Source organism: Dasypus novemcinctus, chromosome 27, assembly GCF_030445035.2.
Source record: "Dasypus novemcinctus isolate mDasNov1 chromosome 27, mDasNov1.1.hap2, whole genome shotgun sequence".
In the NCBI taxonomy this organism is placed as follows: Eukaryota; Metazoa; Chordata; class Mammalia; order Cingulata; family Dasypodidae; genus Dasypus; species Dasypus novemcinctus.
The window spans coordinates 34,298,981-34,315,749 of NC_080699.1; the positions used below are offsets into that span (position 1 = coordinate 34,298,981).

At 58.8% G+C, this 16,769-nt stretch overlaps 1 protein-coding gene across 4 annotated transcripts in view; it reads left to right on the top strand.

The window, feature by feature from the left end:
* SLC37A2 (solute carrier family 37 member 2) overlaps nucleotides 1–16,739 on the top strand; it is a 29,190-nt gene extending 12,451 nt beyond the window's left edge. For 3 of the 4 annotated variants that reach the window (XM_071212395.1, XM_058289192.2, XM_071212396.1), the window contains exons 2-18: nucleotides 1,765–1,846; nucleotides 2,295–2,406; nucleotides 2,539–2,617; nucleotides 4,083–4,218; nucleotides 4,654–4,730; nucleotides 5,520–5,686; nucleotides 6,629–6,666; nucleotides 6,917–7,069; nucleotides 7,408–7,498; nucleotides 8,845–8,907; nucleotides 9,200–9,285; nucleotides 9,751–9,799; nucleotides 9,961–10,034; nucleotides 10,277–10,355; nucleotides 10,468–10,565; nucleotides 10,857–10,921; nucleotides 12,747–16,739. In XM_071212395.1, coding sequence (XP_071068496.1) covers nucleotides 1,817–1,846; nucleotides 2,295–2,406; nucleotides 2,539–2,617; nucleotides 4,083–4,218; nucleotides 4,654–4,730; nucleotides 5,520–5,686; nucleotides 6,629–6,666; nucleotides 6,917–7,069; nucleotides 7,408–7,498; nucleotides 8,845–8,907; nucleotides 9,200–9,285; nucleotides 9,751–9,799; nucleotides 9,961–10,034; nucleotides 10,277–10,355; nucleotides 10,468–10,565; nucleotides 10,857–10,921; nucleotides 12,747–12,762 — 1,413 coding nt within the window. In that variant the 5' untranslated portion in view covers nucleotides 1,765–1,816 and the 3' untranslated portion in view covers nucleotides 12,763–16,739. Of the gene's footprint in view, nucleotides 1–1,764; nucleotides 1,847–2,294; nucleotides 2,407–2,538; nucleotides 2,618–4,082; nucleotides 4,219–4,653; nucleotides 4,731–5,519; nucleotides 5,687–6,628; nucleotides 6,667–6,916; nucleotides 7,070–7,407; nucleotides 7,499–8,844; nucleotides 8,908–9,199; nucleotides 9,286–9,750; nucleotides 9,800–9,960; nucleotides 10,035–10,276; nucleotides 10,356–10,467; nucleotides 10,566–10,856; nucleotides 10,922–11,171; nucleotides 11,269–12,746 lie in introns of those variants that run through there. The other variant, XM_058289191.2, reaches the window with a different exon arrangement.
* Nucleotides 16,740–16,769: the final 30 nt, after the last annotated feature.

Sequence of the window (16,769 nt, forward strand, 5' to 3'; positions counted from 1 at the left end):
CCACGGACCCCGGGCACGTTTCAAATGCCGAGAGGTCTGTGGCAAGGGCCCTGGCCTGTCCGTGGCATTGGCCAAGGTGGGCTCAACTGAGCCCCGGAGGTCTTGAAGGAGGCCAGAGACCTGGGAACTAGCATGAGGTCCCACTCTTGCCCCCTGTCTTATGATGGGTGGGGTGGTGTTTCACCCATGTGCAACAGACGAGGAGCCCAGAGCCGGGAACGCTGAGGGACTGCTTTAGGGGACACAGTGGCTTCATGAGAGAACCCCTTTCCCCCCGCCAGGCACCCCCCAAAGTTCTCAGCCTTTTCCGCTGGACCTGGCAGCCTCCCTGCTGGTGGTCCCCATGTGGCCACAGCTTTCTTCCGTCTATGGCTCTCTGCCTTGGGCCCTCTGAGTGTCCTCTCCAAATTCTCTCAGACGCTGTCCCCCAAGATTCTAGAAGTTCCTGAACTAGGAGTGCTGAGCCATAAGCCATTCGGTGGGACCCAGAAAACACTGCCACCACCAGGCTTGCGGGTGCCGGTCACTGTGATGGCGCTGGGGGTGACCCCTGCTTCCCCGTTGAACTTGAGTCCCTGGACAACCTCTGCCACCAAGGCCCTTGGGGACCTGGAGCCAGAGGTCAGGTCACTGAGGAACACAGATTCCAGACTAAAGGGTCTGGAGCCCATTCTCAGTGGCGTGGGGGCCCACCGAGCCATCTCAAGCAAGGCAATTTGGGGGGACCTATGGGGGCGGGGGAGCCAGGCAGGGATCCGTGCCTCGAGCCCTGGGGGAAGTGAGAAGAGCCTGGGAGCCCACCCTAAATCCAGGCTCTGTAGAAAAGCCCCTCCATTTCCCATAGGGTGCCTGGGTGTTGGGTGTTGGGGGGCTGAGGGTGGGCTTGGGAGGCAGATTCCTAAGAGGGGAGGGTGTGACTCCGTCATCCTGCCTCGGCCTCAGGGAGACTTGGGATGCCCAGAACCTCGGGCCCTTCTCCGGGAGCGCCCCCGAGGGCAGGGCCGGGTCTCCTCCAGGGCTCGGCCCTTTCCCCCTGGCCGGGGTCCAGCTGGAGGGATATTTTCCATGCACCTCCGCCCTCGGCTCAGCTGATGCTGGGCTGGGGAGCCACACGCTGACCCGGGAGGGAGAGCGGGCAGTGGGAGTGGTGCCGGGAAGCTGCTTTTTCCACCCCAGACCCGTGCCTGGGGTGAGAAAGTCAGGTCGGGGCTGCACGAGGACACCCGTGACGGGTGAGTCACAGGGGAAAGAACGGCCTGGCCTCCCGGTGGAACGGCCTCGCCTGGGCGGAAGAAGGGGACTCGGCTTCTGTCAGCAGCTTCCCCAGTGCTGATTCATTCCCTGCTGGTCTGCAGGCCCCACTCTCAGCGGGCTGGTGGAGGGGCCAACTGCACCACGTCCTCAGCGTGAGGGGCTGCCCTCACTTCAGAGACGGATGGTTCTCCCACTGCCCCTCCCACCATCTAACACCCTGCCCCCCCACACACGTGCAGAGGAACCCTGTGATGTCGGGGAGATGGGAGGCAGCAAGTGGGGGGCCCTTGCTCCGTGGAAAGGCCTCTGCAGTGGATGCAGCCCCTGGCCCCGGGCATTTGCCCTCCCCTCGGCCTCTGCCCCCAGGAGCCTGTGTCTGGAGGGACCCTGAGGTCGAGAGTTGGCGATGCCAGGGCCCTGGGTGCTGGAGTGAGCCCTGGGTGATGCTGGGCCGGAGCTGCCCGCGGGGGCCTGACGGCCGTCGACCCAGATGCCCACCTCTTCCTGCAGGTTCCGAGGCTCCATCCTGCTGCTCACCTTCCTTATTTATACCTGTTACCACATGTCCAGGAAGCCCATCAGCGTGGTCAAGGTGAGGCCAGGCTGGAGGGCTCGGGGAGCATGCAGGGGAGGCCGTGCCCCCCCCGGCGGTACCTGTTAGTGGAAAGGGCTAGAAGGCAGCCCACAGGCATCCTTAGTGCCCAGACAGCTCTCTGCCTGCCCCTGGCACGACCCGCTTTTAGGAGCTCCTTTTGCCAAGAAAGGGTCCCTGGGTGCTCCTTTTGAGTCTCTTCGCTAAGACAGCAGGGTTGGTGGGGGTGGACGGAATAAGAGGGCGGGGGCCCGGGGTACGTGGGTTCTGCTCACAGACCCCCTGCCCTTCACTCCGGGGCCTGATGGGGCCAGTTCCCGCAGGAAGGACTGTGGAGCGAGGGGCGGCAGTGGCCCTGGTGGGGTGGGAGGAGGCCCGCCCCGCTCTGGGCCGGCTGTGGGCTGTGGCACGGTGGGACCCCACTCCGTGCCTCCCACCGTCTCTCCAGAGCCGTCTGCACCAGAACTGCTCGGAGCAGATCAGACCCATCAACGACTCCCAGGAGATCAACGACACCCATGCGATCAACGACACCACGTGGTGCAGCTGGGCTCCGTTTGGTAAGGCTGGGGCTGGTGGCTCCTCCCCACAGCCCCTTCCCTGGTCCCTCGAGGGGGGCTGTCGAGAGGCGGGAAGCATTTCCTGCAGGGCAGCCGAGAAGCCGCCTTTCTGTCTCTCCTGTCTGCTTTCAGACCAGAACAACTACAAGCAGCTGCTGGGGGCCGTGGACAATGCCTTCCTCGTGGCCTATGCCATCGGCATGTTCATCAGGTAACACAGAGGCAAACGCCTGGCCGTCCCAGGCTAGGATGCTTCCCAGCACCTGCCTCCCCTCCACTCAGCTGGGGGCAGCCAGGGGGGTGGGAAAGGTGACAGCTCCCGGGGGTGGCAGTGAGCCCGACTTCCGCACACCCCGTCGTGATGACTTCTCCAAGGTCTCCAGGTGGCTCCTTCGGCCTGGCAGACCTCCACGCTCGGTAGTTTTCTTCTGCAAAGGCTTTCCCGGATGCTCCTGTGGCGCTTAAGCCCCAGACGGCAGCGATGGTGGGTGCGGGTGGAACACGGTTTACCCCGGGCTGGGAGCTGGTGAGGGTGGTTCCAGTGCAGAGATGCCCAGGAAAAGCCCTGTTCTGTCCCAGAGTGCAGCAAGGCTGGATCTGACATAGCAGGCATGGTGTTCGTTGCCAGGGATCAAGGACAAATAAAGCAGGGCATCTCCTCCAAGGGGCCCACAGCCTGATGGGGTGACGATCCGGAAGCAGCTAATGGCAGACTGTGTGGTGACCCTTTGATCAAGGAGGCCAAAGGGTGCTGTGGGAGCCCTGAGGTCGTCACTCTGTCCATGCTGGGGTAGGGAGGAGAGGAAAGGGAGGGCTTCCTGGGGGAGATGAGACTTCAGTTGATGAAGGGGAATCAGGATTGGCAGCAGAAGGGAAGGAAAGTGAGAAACAGAATGATCCGTGGGTTTATGAGAGTGTCAGTTCTAAGGGAGGTAGAGGCAGGAGGAGGGGCTGAGGGATGTGCCATTTACAGAGGGTCTCCTGGGCCCTGCTGGGGGCCGAGCCCGGGAAGGGTTTTATGCATGTGTCCGATATATCAGGGTGGCGCTGAAGGCAGATTTGAGGGCGGAACAGATTGACAGTGCCCAGGTGAGCTGTGCGGAGAACCTGAGGGAGAAAGGGGGTGACAGAGATGGAAAGGAACTGACCCCCTGGAAAACAGGCGGGTGGTAGGATGGATGGGTCTTGCAGATTGCACGTGGGGGGTAGGAGGGCGAGGGAGGAGACGAAGTAGCTTCCCAGGAGGGGCTCAGGAAGAGGCGAAGAAAGAAGAGCTCAGTTTTGGGGCATTAAGTTGAAAAAATTGGGGGGGGGGCTTCTAAGTAAAGATGTCCAGAAGGCATTTGGACACGAAACCCTAGGGGGGAGCCAGGACTGAGGCTCTGAAGTCGGGGGGCTTTAGTAAACAGGTGGTGGCTAGAACAGTGGAATCGGAGAGGAAACTGCGAGCAGGAGGGAGACGGGTCGTGGAGGGAGAACTTCCAGGAGGCGGCTCAGTGTCAGATCAAGCAGAGAAGTCTTCAAAGCGGAGGGCTGAGGTGGTCCACGGGCTGTGGCGACGAAGTGGCTGCCCCGGCCACCACAGCTTAGTGCCATCGCGGGATGGAGACCAGGCGGTAGAGAGCTGCGGGGCGGAGAGAGCAGAGCTAACCGCAAGCCCACCCTCTCTTCTCCAGTGGGATTTTTGGGGAGCGCCTCCCCCTCCGTTATTACCTGTCAGCTGGCATGCTGCTCAGTGGCCTCTTCACCGCCCTCTTTGGCCTGGGATATTTCTGGAAAATCCACATGCTCTGGTACTTCGTGCTCATCCAGGTATGGGTGTCCTCACTCTCCGGCCTTGGTCCTGGTCCCAGGAGGGACCCCCGAGGTGCTGTCCCTACCAGCCGAGGTCACAGCAGGTTTGGGGCGTGGGCGCTCTCGCTCCTGGTGCCCCTTCTGCTCACGGCTCAGCGTCCGCCTTCCCGATCCCAACACTCGGGCGGTCACTCGCGTGGCACATCTGCCCTGGACACCACCCTGAGGTCACTCTAGAGGCAGGACGGGCTTGGTCCCTGCAGTTGAGGGGCTGGGGCTAGAGGGAAGGTCAGCGCATGACGTTAGGGTGTGTGTGAGTGTGTGTGTGTGTCAGGGCAAGGTTTGTGGTGTGGGGGGGCTGTCAACATGACATTTAACCTCCTCAGCCACGAGGCATCTGGGGGGGAGTATGCCCTGGACTCAGGCCTGTCTCCCCCCCTCCCTGCCCCCCAGATCTGTAACGGACTCGTCCAGACGACAGGCTGGCCCTCCGTGGTGACCTGTGTGGGCAACTGGTTCGGGAAGGGAAAGTGAGTCTGATGGGGGAGGTCGGAAGGCTGGGGGAGGGGCTGGGGGGAGCAGGGAGGGCGCTGGGCCCCTGCAGTGTAATTTCAGGGTAAAAGATGGAAAGTTTTCTGGGTCTCGCTGATCCCCACATGCCCAGATACAAACAGCTGGTGCCTAAAAGCAGCACTAATTTTCTGATCGATACGGTTTTAATCCATCGAATAGGCAATGTCCATTATGCTTTGTCCTCCTAATGACTTTCCATTTTGAACAAAGACAAAAGTGAAGCCTATAAATTTTTTTTTTCTTAAACTGGATTTAGTTCAAATTTTTAAGTTGCTTTAGAGCCAGGCTCCTCGGCCTCGGCACCGTTGACCTTTGGGGCTGGAGGGTCCTTGGTTGTGGCGGGGGCTGCTCTGTGCGTTGTGGGATGTCCCAGCCTCTACCCCCGAGATGCCAGCGGCCACCGTGATGTGGCCACATGTCCTCTCGGGGACAACATGGCCCCGGGTTGAGAACCACCACCGTAGATTAAAATGGGTGGACGAAGAGAAAGACGGGGTGGGGGGGCCCCAGGTCCTCCGGGCGCGTCCATGGGGAAGGCGCTGGGGCAGGCGGAGCAGGACGGAGAAGGGAAGCGGCTCCCAGGCCCTGCCTCTGCCGCGGACACCAGCCGCCTGCCCCCCGCTCCCCGCTGGCCTTGGGTCTCTGAGGCGCTCCCTGTGCGGACCTGGTGGAGCAGGAGGCAGGCAGCCTTTTGAGCAGTGCGCGGCCTGCATCCCTTTTGCTTTGTCTGCTCTTCCCCGCCCCAGGCGAGGGCTCATCATGGGCGTCTGGAATTCCCACACGTCTGTGGGCAACATCCTGGGCTCCCTGATAGCCGGCGTCTGGGTGAACGCGCAGTGGGGCCTGTCGTTTGTGGTGCCTGGAATCATTACTGCCGCCATGGGCGTCTTCACCTTCCTCTTCCTCATCGAATGTGAGTGGGCACCTGCCTCCTGGCCCCCTCCCTGCCCACAGGTCCCTGGTCGGGGCCTCCCAGTTCTCCTCCTGGGAGAAGGCAGCTGCACAGAGTGGAGAGATGACTGGTCAGGGAGCTGAAGGACTGGCTGTGTGGCTTTAGACAAATCACTTAACCTCTCTGAGTCTCATTGCCTTCTTCATAAGATAAGAATAATAACACCGATGTCACAGGGTTTTTGAAGGTTTAAGAGAGAGAATTAGTTACGAGGCCTGGCCCCCAGTAGACACTCAGCAAACATGAGGTGACCCTGAAACAAGAGGAGCAGAAGGTGGAGTTATATTTGGCATAGACAGCTGTTTTCTTCCCCGTTCTCAGGCAGCTGCTTTTTTTTAAATATATTTTTATTTTTAAAAGATACATAGATCACACAAAATGTTACATTAAAAAAAATATAGGACATTCCCATATGCCCCACTCGCCTCACCCCCCACTTTTCCCACATCAACAACCTCTTTCATCATTGTGGCATGTTCATTGCATTTGGTGAATACATTTTGGAGCACTGCTGCACCACATGGATTATAGTTTACATTGTAGTTCACACTCTCTCCCACTCCATCCAGTGGGTTATGCCAGGATATATAATGTCCTGCGTCTGTCCCTGCAGTATCGTTCAGGACAACTCCAAGTCTCTTGGTCAGCTTTAAGAGTCACCAAGGTCAGGTATGGAATCCATTCTGTAGGTAAGAAAACAAAGGTCCGAGAGGCAGTCGCAGCCCTGCTGGCTGTTGGGGGAGCCAGGCCGGGGTCCCTGGCCTCCTGCCCCAGCTCCAGGCCTCTGCGGGCTGGGAGGCCCACTGGCCACCTCGGGGAGGGGCTGGCTCTCTGGACCAGCCGCAGCCCTGCAGAGTGAGGGCCTGGCCTGCTTGGGAAGCTGCTTAGAAGGTTTTCTTTCAGACCCAGAAGATGTGGACTGCACCCCTCCACAGCATCACGTAAGTGGGAACCCCTTTGCCCGGCCCCTGCCCTTGCACTCCGGGTGGAGGTGACGGGCCCCAGCCAGAGACGGGACCCCGAGGAGGCAGCTCTGGGCCCCTGGAAGGCCCTTGGGCTGGCTTCCCCCAACCTAAGGGGCCTGGAAGGAGGTCAGCCCAGAAGAGGGCCTGGCTCTGCCCACCCTGGGTGATCCAGTGGGGTGGGTGTGCAAACCAGCCCCCCCCGCATGGGCTCGTGTCCTTGGCTCAGGGTGGCCCAGGCGAGGACCAGGACAACCCCGAGGACCCTGCGACCGGCCCCTGCTCCGGCAAGGAGAGCAGCCTGGAGTCTGCTGCCAGGTGCCCCCACGAGCCCGGTGCCGAGCCTGCTGCCATCAGCTTCCTCGGGGCGCTCCGCATCCCGGTGAGAGGCTGGCGGATAAAGGGAAGAGAGGGGCTTCCAGATTCTTCTATTGGGCATCAGGAGATGGGGCGAGCAGAGGGGGGGGGCAGGACGATCTAGGGTTTCCAGGATTCCTGGAATTCTTAGCATGGGGTAGTCTGGATGAGGAGGGCAGGCTGGGAAACCTGCCTCGAGGTGGCATTTGAACAGTAGGTGTCTTGCCTTTACTTAGGTGCAGTGTGCATTGTGTCTGCTTTGTCAGGTAGACGACGGGTGGTCCAGGGCCGCCTGTCCCGTGGGGCTGCCACGGGGCCGGAGCTCTCGGACCTCGTTACACTGTACCTTGCTCTGCTCTGCAGGGCGTGGTGGAGTTCTCCTTGTGCCTGCTCTTTGCCAAGCTGGTCAGTTACACCTTCCTCTACTGGCTGCCCCTCTACATCTTCAATGTGGGTGAGTGCCCAGGAGGAGGAGGTGAGAGCAGGGTGTCAGAGGCCAAGGGGTGGGGGAAATCTACACCCCGGACGCCACCCCAGACCCTAGCCCCAGCCACCTTCTGTCCTGGGGGCAGAGCTGGGATCAGGCACTGGGTCTCTCTGCATCCGCGCCTCCTCCTCTCCAGCCTTTGGGCCTCTTAGGAGAAATCCCCCTCCAGGCTGCTGGGCCCCTGGCTGGAGGAACCCGGGATGCTAGAGGTTTGCCTTTTTAGCAGCGCACTAGTCCCGGAGCCTCCCCAGCTGAGCCTCCACTCCCTTTGGCCAGGCTGTGAACACCGTTCTCCTCTCCCAGGGGACTAGTGGGGCCTTTCCTTGGTGCCCGGTGCACTGGTCTGCAGGGAGCTCTGCCGCATCCCCTGGACCTACTCTCCCCTGCCCCTGCCCCTGGCCCAGGATGAAAACAATGAGCCCCCATTCGGGGCTGAAAGAGCTTTACTGTCCCCTGGGCCTGGGTCTCTGCTTTTCCATGGAGGGGCCGGGGTACTACATCAGGGAGCAGCCCCCTCCCTGTGCCCGTCGTGCAGGATCCTCCAAGCTCTGCCAGGGCTGGGGGCTTCACCTCCAGGGCTTCCTGTGCCACCTCCAAGCCCCGTGGGAGGGACAAAGCTGCCTTGTCACACACTGCACTTCCCACCAACAGGATACTGTGGGAATGAGTCGTGACCAATCTTGAAGGGTGACTGGTCCCACAGCTATTTTGGGGGCGGCAGGGGCTTTTTCCAAGTGGTGTAGCACAGGGAGCTTCCCTGGGTGCCTGTGCTGTGCTCTGTGGCCTGGGTGCTGCCTTCAGGGTGCGAGTCAAGCTGGGGGGCTGGGCTCCGCTTCAAGCTTCTGGGTATTCCTTCTTCTAACTCTAGTCCCAGCCCCAAGGCCCCCACTTTCCTGCAAGTCTCCTTCCCAGCTGCATGGGCGGAGGCCTAAGTTGGGTGTGTAGCGCTCCCTGGGGGCTGCCGTCAGGTCGGGGGCCAGGCGGGAAAGGCAGGGACAGGGGCGGGGGCTGAGGCTCAGTGCCAGCCCTTCTGCTCCTAGGTGAGAGGTGGCCTGTGGGGCTGGGGCCACAGGCTAGGAAGAGGGGCTGCTCCCAGGGGTCAGGCCACCCTGCTGGGGGATGCGTCACTACAGAAAGGGCTTCTGGTCCCCAACCTGGCCTGTTGCTGCCCCGCTGGTCCGCAGCCCCTTCTGCTGTGCCAGGGTGGCCGGGAGAGCATTAGAGGCCCCGGAGGATTCGCCTGACCGTGGCCCTCCAGGCCGCTTGCCCGGCGTGCCCGCCGGGGCTGACCACGCTTTCTGTGTCTCGCACAGCTCACTTCAGTGCCAAGGAAGCTGGGGACCTATCGACGCTCTTTGACGTTGGTGGCATCATAGGTGAGACCCTGCCCTGCTCAGCCGGGGGGTGCAGACAGAAGGGACGGGTCCAATGGGACTTGAGTTGGGCAGGCGGCTCCGGAGAAAATGGGGCTCCTGTGCTGACCCTCAATGCCTCTCCTGCCCGGAGAAAGAAGGCTCTGCAGGGAGACCAAGGAGAGGGCAGAGAGGAGGAAAGCCCTGCTGGCCCTGGATGCCGGGCGGGTCGGGGCTGGCCGGGGTGCTGGGCGAGGCTGGGCCCCTGGGCGGGCCAGGCCTGCCTGGGGCAGCGGGCGAGGGCGGTGTGTTCCAGGTGGCATCCTGGCGGGGCTGATCTCAGACTACATCAACGGCAGGGCCACCACCTGCTGCGTCATGCTCACCTTGGCCGCCCCCATGGTGCGTATCCCCCTAGGGCGGGAGGCTGCGCGCCTGTGCACCTGCCCGCAGGCCTCTGCCCCGCGTGCGCCGGTGCGTGCCTATCTGCGCGCACACAAAGGGAAGGGAGGCTCGGGGCAGCGCCCCCCACTGAGACTTGGGGGAAAGGCTTAGTGACTAGCTGGCCTTAGTGGAGAAGAGGGGGACGGGCTGCTAGAATTCTCAACTCAGTGAAGAGTAAGCTGGAGGTTAGACGCAAGAGAGGGCCTTTTGGGAAAAAGAATAGACTGCCCGGTTTGGGCCCTGCATCCTGGGACACTTAGAGACCGGGAAGGTCTGGTCTGGGCCTGAGAGGGGGAGGGAACACGGTGGGCTCTGGGGGCCAGGAAAGAGAGGGTTGTTGCAGACTTGGGGGGACAGTCTGGCTAAGGGCAGTCCCTGGGAAAGCCTGGGCTGACTCTCCCGCCCGCCTCCCTCCCCTCCCAGATGTTCCTGTACAACCACATTGGCCAGAAGGGGATCGCCAGCTCCGTAGGTGAGGGCCTGGCTCTGGGCGCTGCCCGGTGTGGGCAAAGGCACTGCCCCCAGGCAGGGGTGGACCCGTGGGGGCAGGAAGGTGCAGCCTGGCAGCTGGAAGGACCTCCCTGGGGCGGGGGCTGGCGGGGGCCCCTCCTCTGACTGCGCTTCTCTGCCCAGTCATGCTGATCGTCTGCGGGGCCCTGGTCAACGGCCCATACGCGCTCATCACCACCGCCGTCTCCGCTGACCTGGTGAGCTGGGGGCCAGGGAGCCCTCAGGGGCTCGGTCCGGACCCCACATCCTTTCCCTCTTCCCTCTCTTGCGCTCACCCTGCCAAGGCATGAGTCCCGCAGTCCTTTGGAATCTACCACTGGCCCCCTCTTTCCTCAATCCCAAGCCCCCATCACCACTTTCCTTCATGTCAGCCCCCCTCCCCAGCCTGTTGGGGGCTGCCGCTCAGCTGGGAACTCCCTTCTCTGCTCTTGCTCCCTAGGGGACTCACGAGAGCCTGAAGGGCAACGCGAAGGCACTGTCCACGGTCACGGCCATCATCGACGGCACTGGCTCCATAGGTCTGTGGCTCTTGCTTTGGGCTCCTGGTGACAGCCCTGGGCCCTGCCTGGGGGAGAGCCCTGGGTGTCCTGCCCTCCTTGGGTGTGTCCCCTCACGAGCGTGTCCACACAGGTGCAGCCCTGGGGCCCCTGCTGGCGGGCCTCATCTCCCCCACAGGCTGGAACAACGTCTTCTACATGCTCATCTCGGCCGACATCCTGGCCTGCTTGGTAGGAGTCCTGGGGGAACCCAGACGGTCCTGGGGGGTGCTCCGCCCTGCCAGGCTGGTGTCCTGGAGGTCCTAAGCATTGGCCACTGGGGTTCTCGGACAATGGGAAGAGCTGCCCTTTGCTCAGAACCACTGGACCTCCCCTGGGCGCCCCTCCATCTCCTACTGTTGGGCTGCTGATCCCCACATTGGGGACTGATTCTGCTGGACGTAGTCCCCTCGCCGTGGGGACTGACTATGCACTGGCACCTAGTGTTGCCTCCCCTTCCTTGTTGCCTTGGGCCCCCCACAGTTCCTCTGCCGGTTGGTGTACAAAGAGATGCAGGCCTGGAAGGCGTCGCTGAGCCGTGGCCGAGGGTGAGTCCTGTGTGGGCTGCAGCCCACCTCCCCCCCACACCCCCTCTGTCCCCCCCCCCCCCCCCCGGCCACTCCCAGCGGGGGTCCCTCAGCCTTGCCCAGGGCTGCTGGAGACTCAAGCCAGTGCTCAGCTCCTGCAAGCCCATTCTGAGGCGAGGCTCCAGGCATGACCCTGAGCCAATTGTCTGACCCCTCTCGCGGTCCCCAGCCTGCTAACCTGCCCTCTATTGTCCTCCATGTGTCTCCATAGCTCTAGTCTGGCTCTAACCCATCCACGATAGTATTTTCCTCAAGTCCTGGGCCTTTTGTGAGTATTTTTTTAAGTCCACGGCTAGTGGTCATGAGAATGGGGGCTGCATGCCAATCCTCTCCTCCAGGGTGATTTCTCCAACTTTCTCTTTTGCTTGGAGGCCAGGGCTCAGGACTCTCAACCATGGTGCTTGGGAACTGTTTGCTTAGGAGGTCTGAGATGCCAGAGGTTGGCAGCCTCCTCGCCTTAGGGAGGGCATTAGGCGTTGTACATAATCTTCCAAGACCAAAGAGTCAGAAGCGAAGGAACTCTGACGCTTCCCTCTGAACTCAGACTCTGAGTGGCACAGTGACTCATGACCTTCAGAAGCCAAGGTCATCTGGCCCTTCTGCTTGGGATATGCAGAATAAACCAATTACCAATCAAAGCCCCTAAAACAAAATTCTAATCACGTGCTGGTGGCTAGCCTGGTGTGCTCTCTGCCTTTTGTCTGGTGGTGGCGGGGTGTGGAGGTGACACAGATGGGTCAGTGGTGAGGCAGGGGCTGGTGGGAGGCCAGGCCGAGCTTGGTGCCAGTGGTGGGCAACCTCGCCAAGGCCCTTCTGGGGCCCCTTCTTGCTAGTGAGGAGCTGACCTCAGCTGAGGCCCTGGACTGGGCAGTAAATGTGGGGTAAAGCCCCTGGGGCCATGGTGACCAGCAGGCTACCTGGAGAAGCACTTCCCTTTGGGCCCAGCATCATCCGGGCTCACCAGGAGGGAAAATGAGAGCGGGAGGCATGAGCCAGGAGCTCCCCTGCCCTGTCCTGGAGGGAGCAGGAGAGGCGAGCAGCTTGCCGTGGTGCTCCTTCCACCCGTGCTCCTCTGGTAACCAGGGCCAAGCAGGGATTGGGGCAAGAAGCAGAGGCAGAAAGGTGGAAAGAACTAATACTTGGTGAACTGCTCCTCTCTGCCTGGAAACGAGTCTCACTTTGGATCTATTAGTTTACTTCTTGGCAAGCTGGAGAGGCAGATATTCTCATTCTCATTTCGAGGTGAGAGAACTGAGGCTCACGAATCCCGGGGCGATGTCCCAGGCCTTCCATCTCCTCCCAGCAGAACCTGAATTTGAACCCAGACCTGGGGGCTTGCTTACTTTGGTTTGTACTGCTCGTCCCTCAGCTGGCCCTTCTCTGAGGAGGGTCTCTGGGTGGGGGGTGGAGTCACTGCTAGAGTCAGAACCTCCTAGACCTGTCCGCTCTGCTCACTGTCCTCTGTAGGACTCGAGCATGTCACCCACATCACTGAGCCTCCACGTGCTAAGAGAGAATACTTCTCCCTAAATCCCCGAGGCCGAGGGCAGATGGGCTGTGTGTTATGGCTTGTAACACTGTCAAATGTGTAGTAGACCTGATAAGGCTTTAGTATTATCCTGGTTTACCATTCCTGTTGGAGAGAAGGGGAGCCCAGTTAGAGACCACGGTGAAAAGGCAGTCGTTAGTGACCCCAGGAACCTGCCTGCCCCACCCCACCATGGGGGCAGGTCCCCAACCTTAGCCTCTCACTCTCTCCTCCCTTGCTTGTCTCTTCCTCACACAGGTATAAAGAAATATGAGGCCCCAGAGGCATGGAGGACCCCAGCTGGGTCCCCAAAATGCTCCCCATGGGAGAGACTCTGGAAAGTTCCACAGGTGGGTGAGGCGAAGCCTCTCAACCTGTCACCAGCCCAGCCAGCCCAAAGGGTGTAGATTCTCCGTGGGAAGGGGACTGCCACGCATGAGGAAATGGAGGATTAAAGGACCCAATCTCTGGGAACTGTGACAGAAGAGATCAGAGCCGAGCTGTGTCTCCGTCTTTGTACAGAAAGGGCATGCTTCTGCTCTTTCTTGCTTGCTCAGATCCCAACATCGAAGGCAGAGGCTCGAGGGGGCCAAGACCTGGAAAACATGCACCTATCCTCCACATTAAATTGTAATCTTCTAAAACAGACAGTTCCTGTAGCTGTAGGTGGGTACCTTGCCCCATTTCCAAGGAGCCTGGCCTTTCTGTCCCTTGCCCATGAACCACTGTCCTTGTATTTCCCCAAGTTGGACCCTCTTCATCAACCCTTCCTGTGATCCTATTTACAACTCCTCCATTTGGACTTAAGGATTATTGCTGTATCCTCCAGGGTCAGATCTAGGGAGGCCCCTAGGGTACAGCATTTACCCTAGGGTACTTGCTCCTACACTCCTCCACGGGCTGTCCTTGAGATTACCTCCTTGCCTCACCCTAGTCCCAGCCCTCTGATATCCTCCGTGGAAGGTGACGTTGGGGCCAGCGCTAGGGAGCGAGGGTGAGGTATGTCTCAAGATATTAGTGCGTGCAGTAGGTATGCTGGCAGTGAAATGCCAAGGGCTACTGAGTGCTCAGTGTGCCCACCTGCTCTAGGATGGAAGTAGACAGTGGGCGCAGCAAAAGGACTTGGGCCCAAGCATAAGTAGGTGGGCTGGCAGGACTTGCAAGCAGTGAGGACTGCCTGGGGGTTCCAACAGCAGTCCCCTGCGCTGCCCAGTGTTCCTGTCCTATTTACTCTGAAATTAGCTCTCCTCCCAACCCCGAGCCTGGATTGCTACATGCCAGGCATGTAAAGAAACCTTGCCTCTGCCTCCCTTCCAGAAGCAGGTAGGGACCAGGGGCCTACCTGGTGGCACTAAGGAGTAACACAGCTTCTCCCAAGCTTGTCCTACCAGACCCTTAACCCTGTCGTCAGCACCAGTAGATTCCTTTTTGCCAGCTGTGTCTGTGCTCGTACCTGAGAGAGCTTGGCACGGCCACCACCAGCGGGGGCTCCCTGGGCTGCCGAGACCTCTGTCTCAGGGCCACACTGGGCTGGTTTCAGCCAGCAGTGCCAGAGGGGATGCTGGTGGCATTGAGGACGTGGGGAGTAACCGGGAGCTGAGAGCCCCATCCAGGCTCCTGCCAGCTCCTTCTCCGGACCCCTTGCTGGCTGGTGAGTTGGCTGGAGGCAAGTTCCTCTGAGCTGAGGTAGGTTGGACACCCCTCCGAGGTAACAAAGAGGCAAGGTGCGTATTGCCTGGTCTGCACTTTGGCCCTGCAAGCAAGAGCCAGCGAGGGACTTCTGGGACCTCATGGCCCTGAGGGGCAGAAGCCTTATGTTCAGCTCTCATAAATGCTTCTCTCTAGACCAGAAAGATTTTTTCTGACATCTTCCCTTGCGGTGGGACCAGCTTGGGGAAGTTGTGTTACTCCTTTGGGCCACTAGATGGTGAGAGAATCCCATGGAAGAGTCAGTGGGGTCCAGGAAGGGAGACAGAGGGGGCTTCTTTATTTGTCAGCTTCCAGCAGGGATGGGTGAGGTCTCGTTCCTCCTTCGCCTCTTTCAAGGTCTTCGTCCGCCGCCCCCCCCCCCCCCGCACTACACAGCTCTCAGCCTGTTTCCCCATCTAGAAAATGGCAAGAACATGACCCACCTCAGATGACTGGTGTAAAGGAGGCAAATAAGGAATAAAGCTGCTCTCTGCCCTGGAGGAGATTATCTAGTCAGGGGAATGAAATAGGAATATGAGCCTGTTTGAAAAAACAGAACAGGACTAAATCCACCGAGATAGCAGGCGAGTTGAGTGGCGACACCATTCATTAGTGGAGCCCTGGAGGGATGGGGCTGGAAGGCGATCCCAGTAGCAAAGGGCAGAGTGAATGTGACAGGCTTAAGCGGAGAATTAGTAGGACTTGGTGATTCGTTTGATAGAGAATTAGCAGGACTCAGGTGCTTCATTTGATAAGCGGGTAAGGGGAAGCAGAAGAGGGAGGTTAAAATGAATATGACTCCAGCCCCTGATGTCAGGCATTAGGGTCTCCAAAGTGAACAAAGCATATCAGCTCATGCCAGAAGTGTGGTGCCTGGGAGACCGCAGAGGGCATTGTGGGAGCTGAGGCTGACCTTAGAAACGAGGACTTGGGCTGCTGGGGGGAGTTCGGGAAAGATGCCAAAGGTTGGGGAACCCCAGGACTGAGGTCCGCCCTTTTACACTTATCTCCCAGGTCCCAGGGTCTCAGCCCCACATCAGCCTTGGGCACTGACTGCTCACCTGGCACCTGCCTTCTCCCTGGGCCTCAGCACTCACGCGAGGCTAATGCAGGAACATTACATTAATTAGTTATTCATTTAATTTAACTTCACATTTGGTCTCAATTAAGCCTAAAGTGTTCCTCTTTATAGATGCTACAATAGCACTTGTAATTAAAAAGCAATAATTCTTTGCATTTCCCCTTTAGAGACCTACTAGGAGGCTGGGCTAGTGCGGAGGGAAGAAAGCAGAGATGAAAAAAAAGAGAGAAAGAAGCTGTTGCTGGGTCTCAGCACTCTGAGGCTACCATCAGACTTAGGTTGGGGGGAAGGAAAACCTTAACCTATAATGGGTGTTGAGATGAGGTGGGAGGAGATGCTGCTGGGAACCCTAAGAACCGGAGAGTGGCAGTGGAGATAAAGGGCAGCCCTTGTACCTAGAGCAGTGGGGGATAGGGAGTGCCTGGAAGCTGGGAGGTGGAAGAAGGCAAATCGAAGACATGAAAAAACAGGGCCATATATTCTGTGGTTGGCAGAATCACAGGCGTCCAAAGATGTCCATGTCCTTAATTCCCACAGCCTGTGAATATGTTACCTTCCATGGCAAAAGGGACATTGCAGGTGCAATTAAGGATCTCGAGATGGCAAAATTATCCTGCATTATAAGGGCGGGCCCAATGTCATCACAAACCTCCTTATAGATGAAGACAAGGCAGGAGTGTCAGAGAGTGATTTGAAGATGCTCCGCTGCTGCCTTTGAAGATGGAAAAGGGTCTATGAGCCCAGGAATTAGGTGGCTTCTAAGAGCTGGAAAAGGCAGGGAAACGGATTCTCCCCAGAGCCTCCAAAACCTTAATTTTAGCTCCATGAAACCCACTTCAGATTTCTGACCTCTAGAACTATAATTTATGTAGTTCTAAGCCACTAAATTTGTGTAATGCTACAACAGCAGTAGGAGACTTATATGTATCCCCTTTGTAAAAAGTGGAACATGATCATTTTGAAGACAGGAAAGGGATTCTGGAAAACAGAAGAAACCCGTCTTACCTCCCCAGCTGCCGTAAGAAGTGCCACACACAGAGTGGCTCCAACACTGGAAATGCTCGTGGTTTTGCGGCTGGGCGGCTAGCTCCCTCTCGGGGTGGGCAGCCTTCTGGTGACGCCTTGCTGCGATCCTCGGGGTTCACTAGCTTGAATCCCTCTCTTGTCACATGGTGAGGTCCTCTTCTCTTCTGGGTTCCACCACTTCCAGCCTCAGACCTCTCCTGGCGGCTTTCCCTCTATCTAGTAATCTGATGAACTCCCACCCTACTTACCCCAGCTGAGGGACCTCCAGCAAGTCACCTCACCAGCCTATGGACTGGGGATACTAACAGCATCCCTTCAGAGGCTGGAGTGTGGATTACATAATACTTATAAAACACTCATGTTTGCTAAATACAATAAAAAATGTGGTTTTGGCATATGAAGAATATATCTCTAAATTCTGGGATGGAAATAAAGACTGAACTCTATGAACTATTCGATCCTTTCCAATCCTGAGTTTTTTGTGC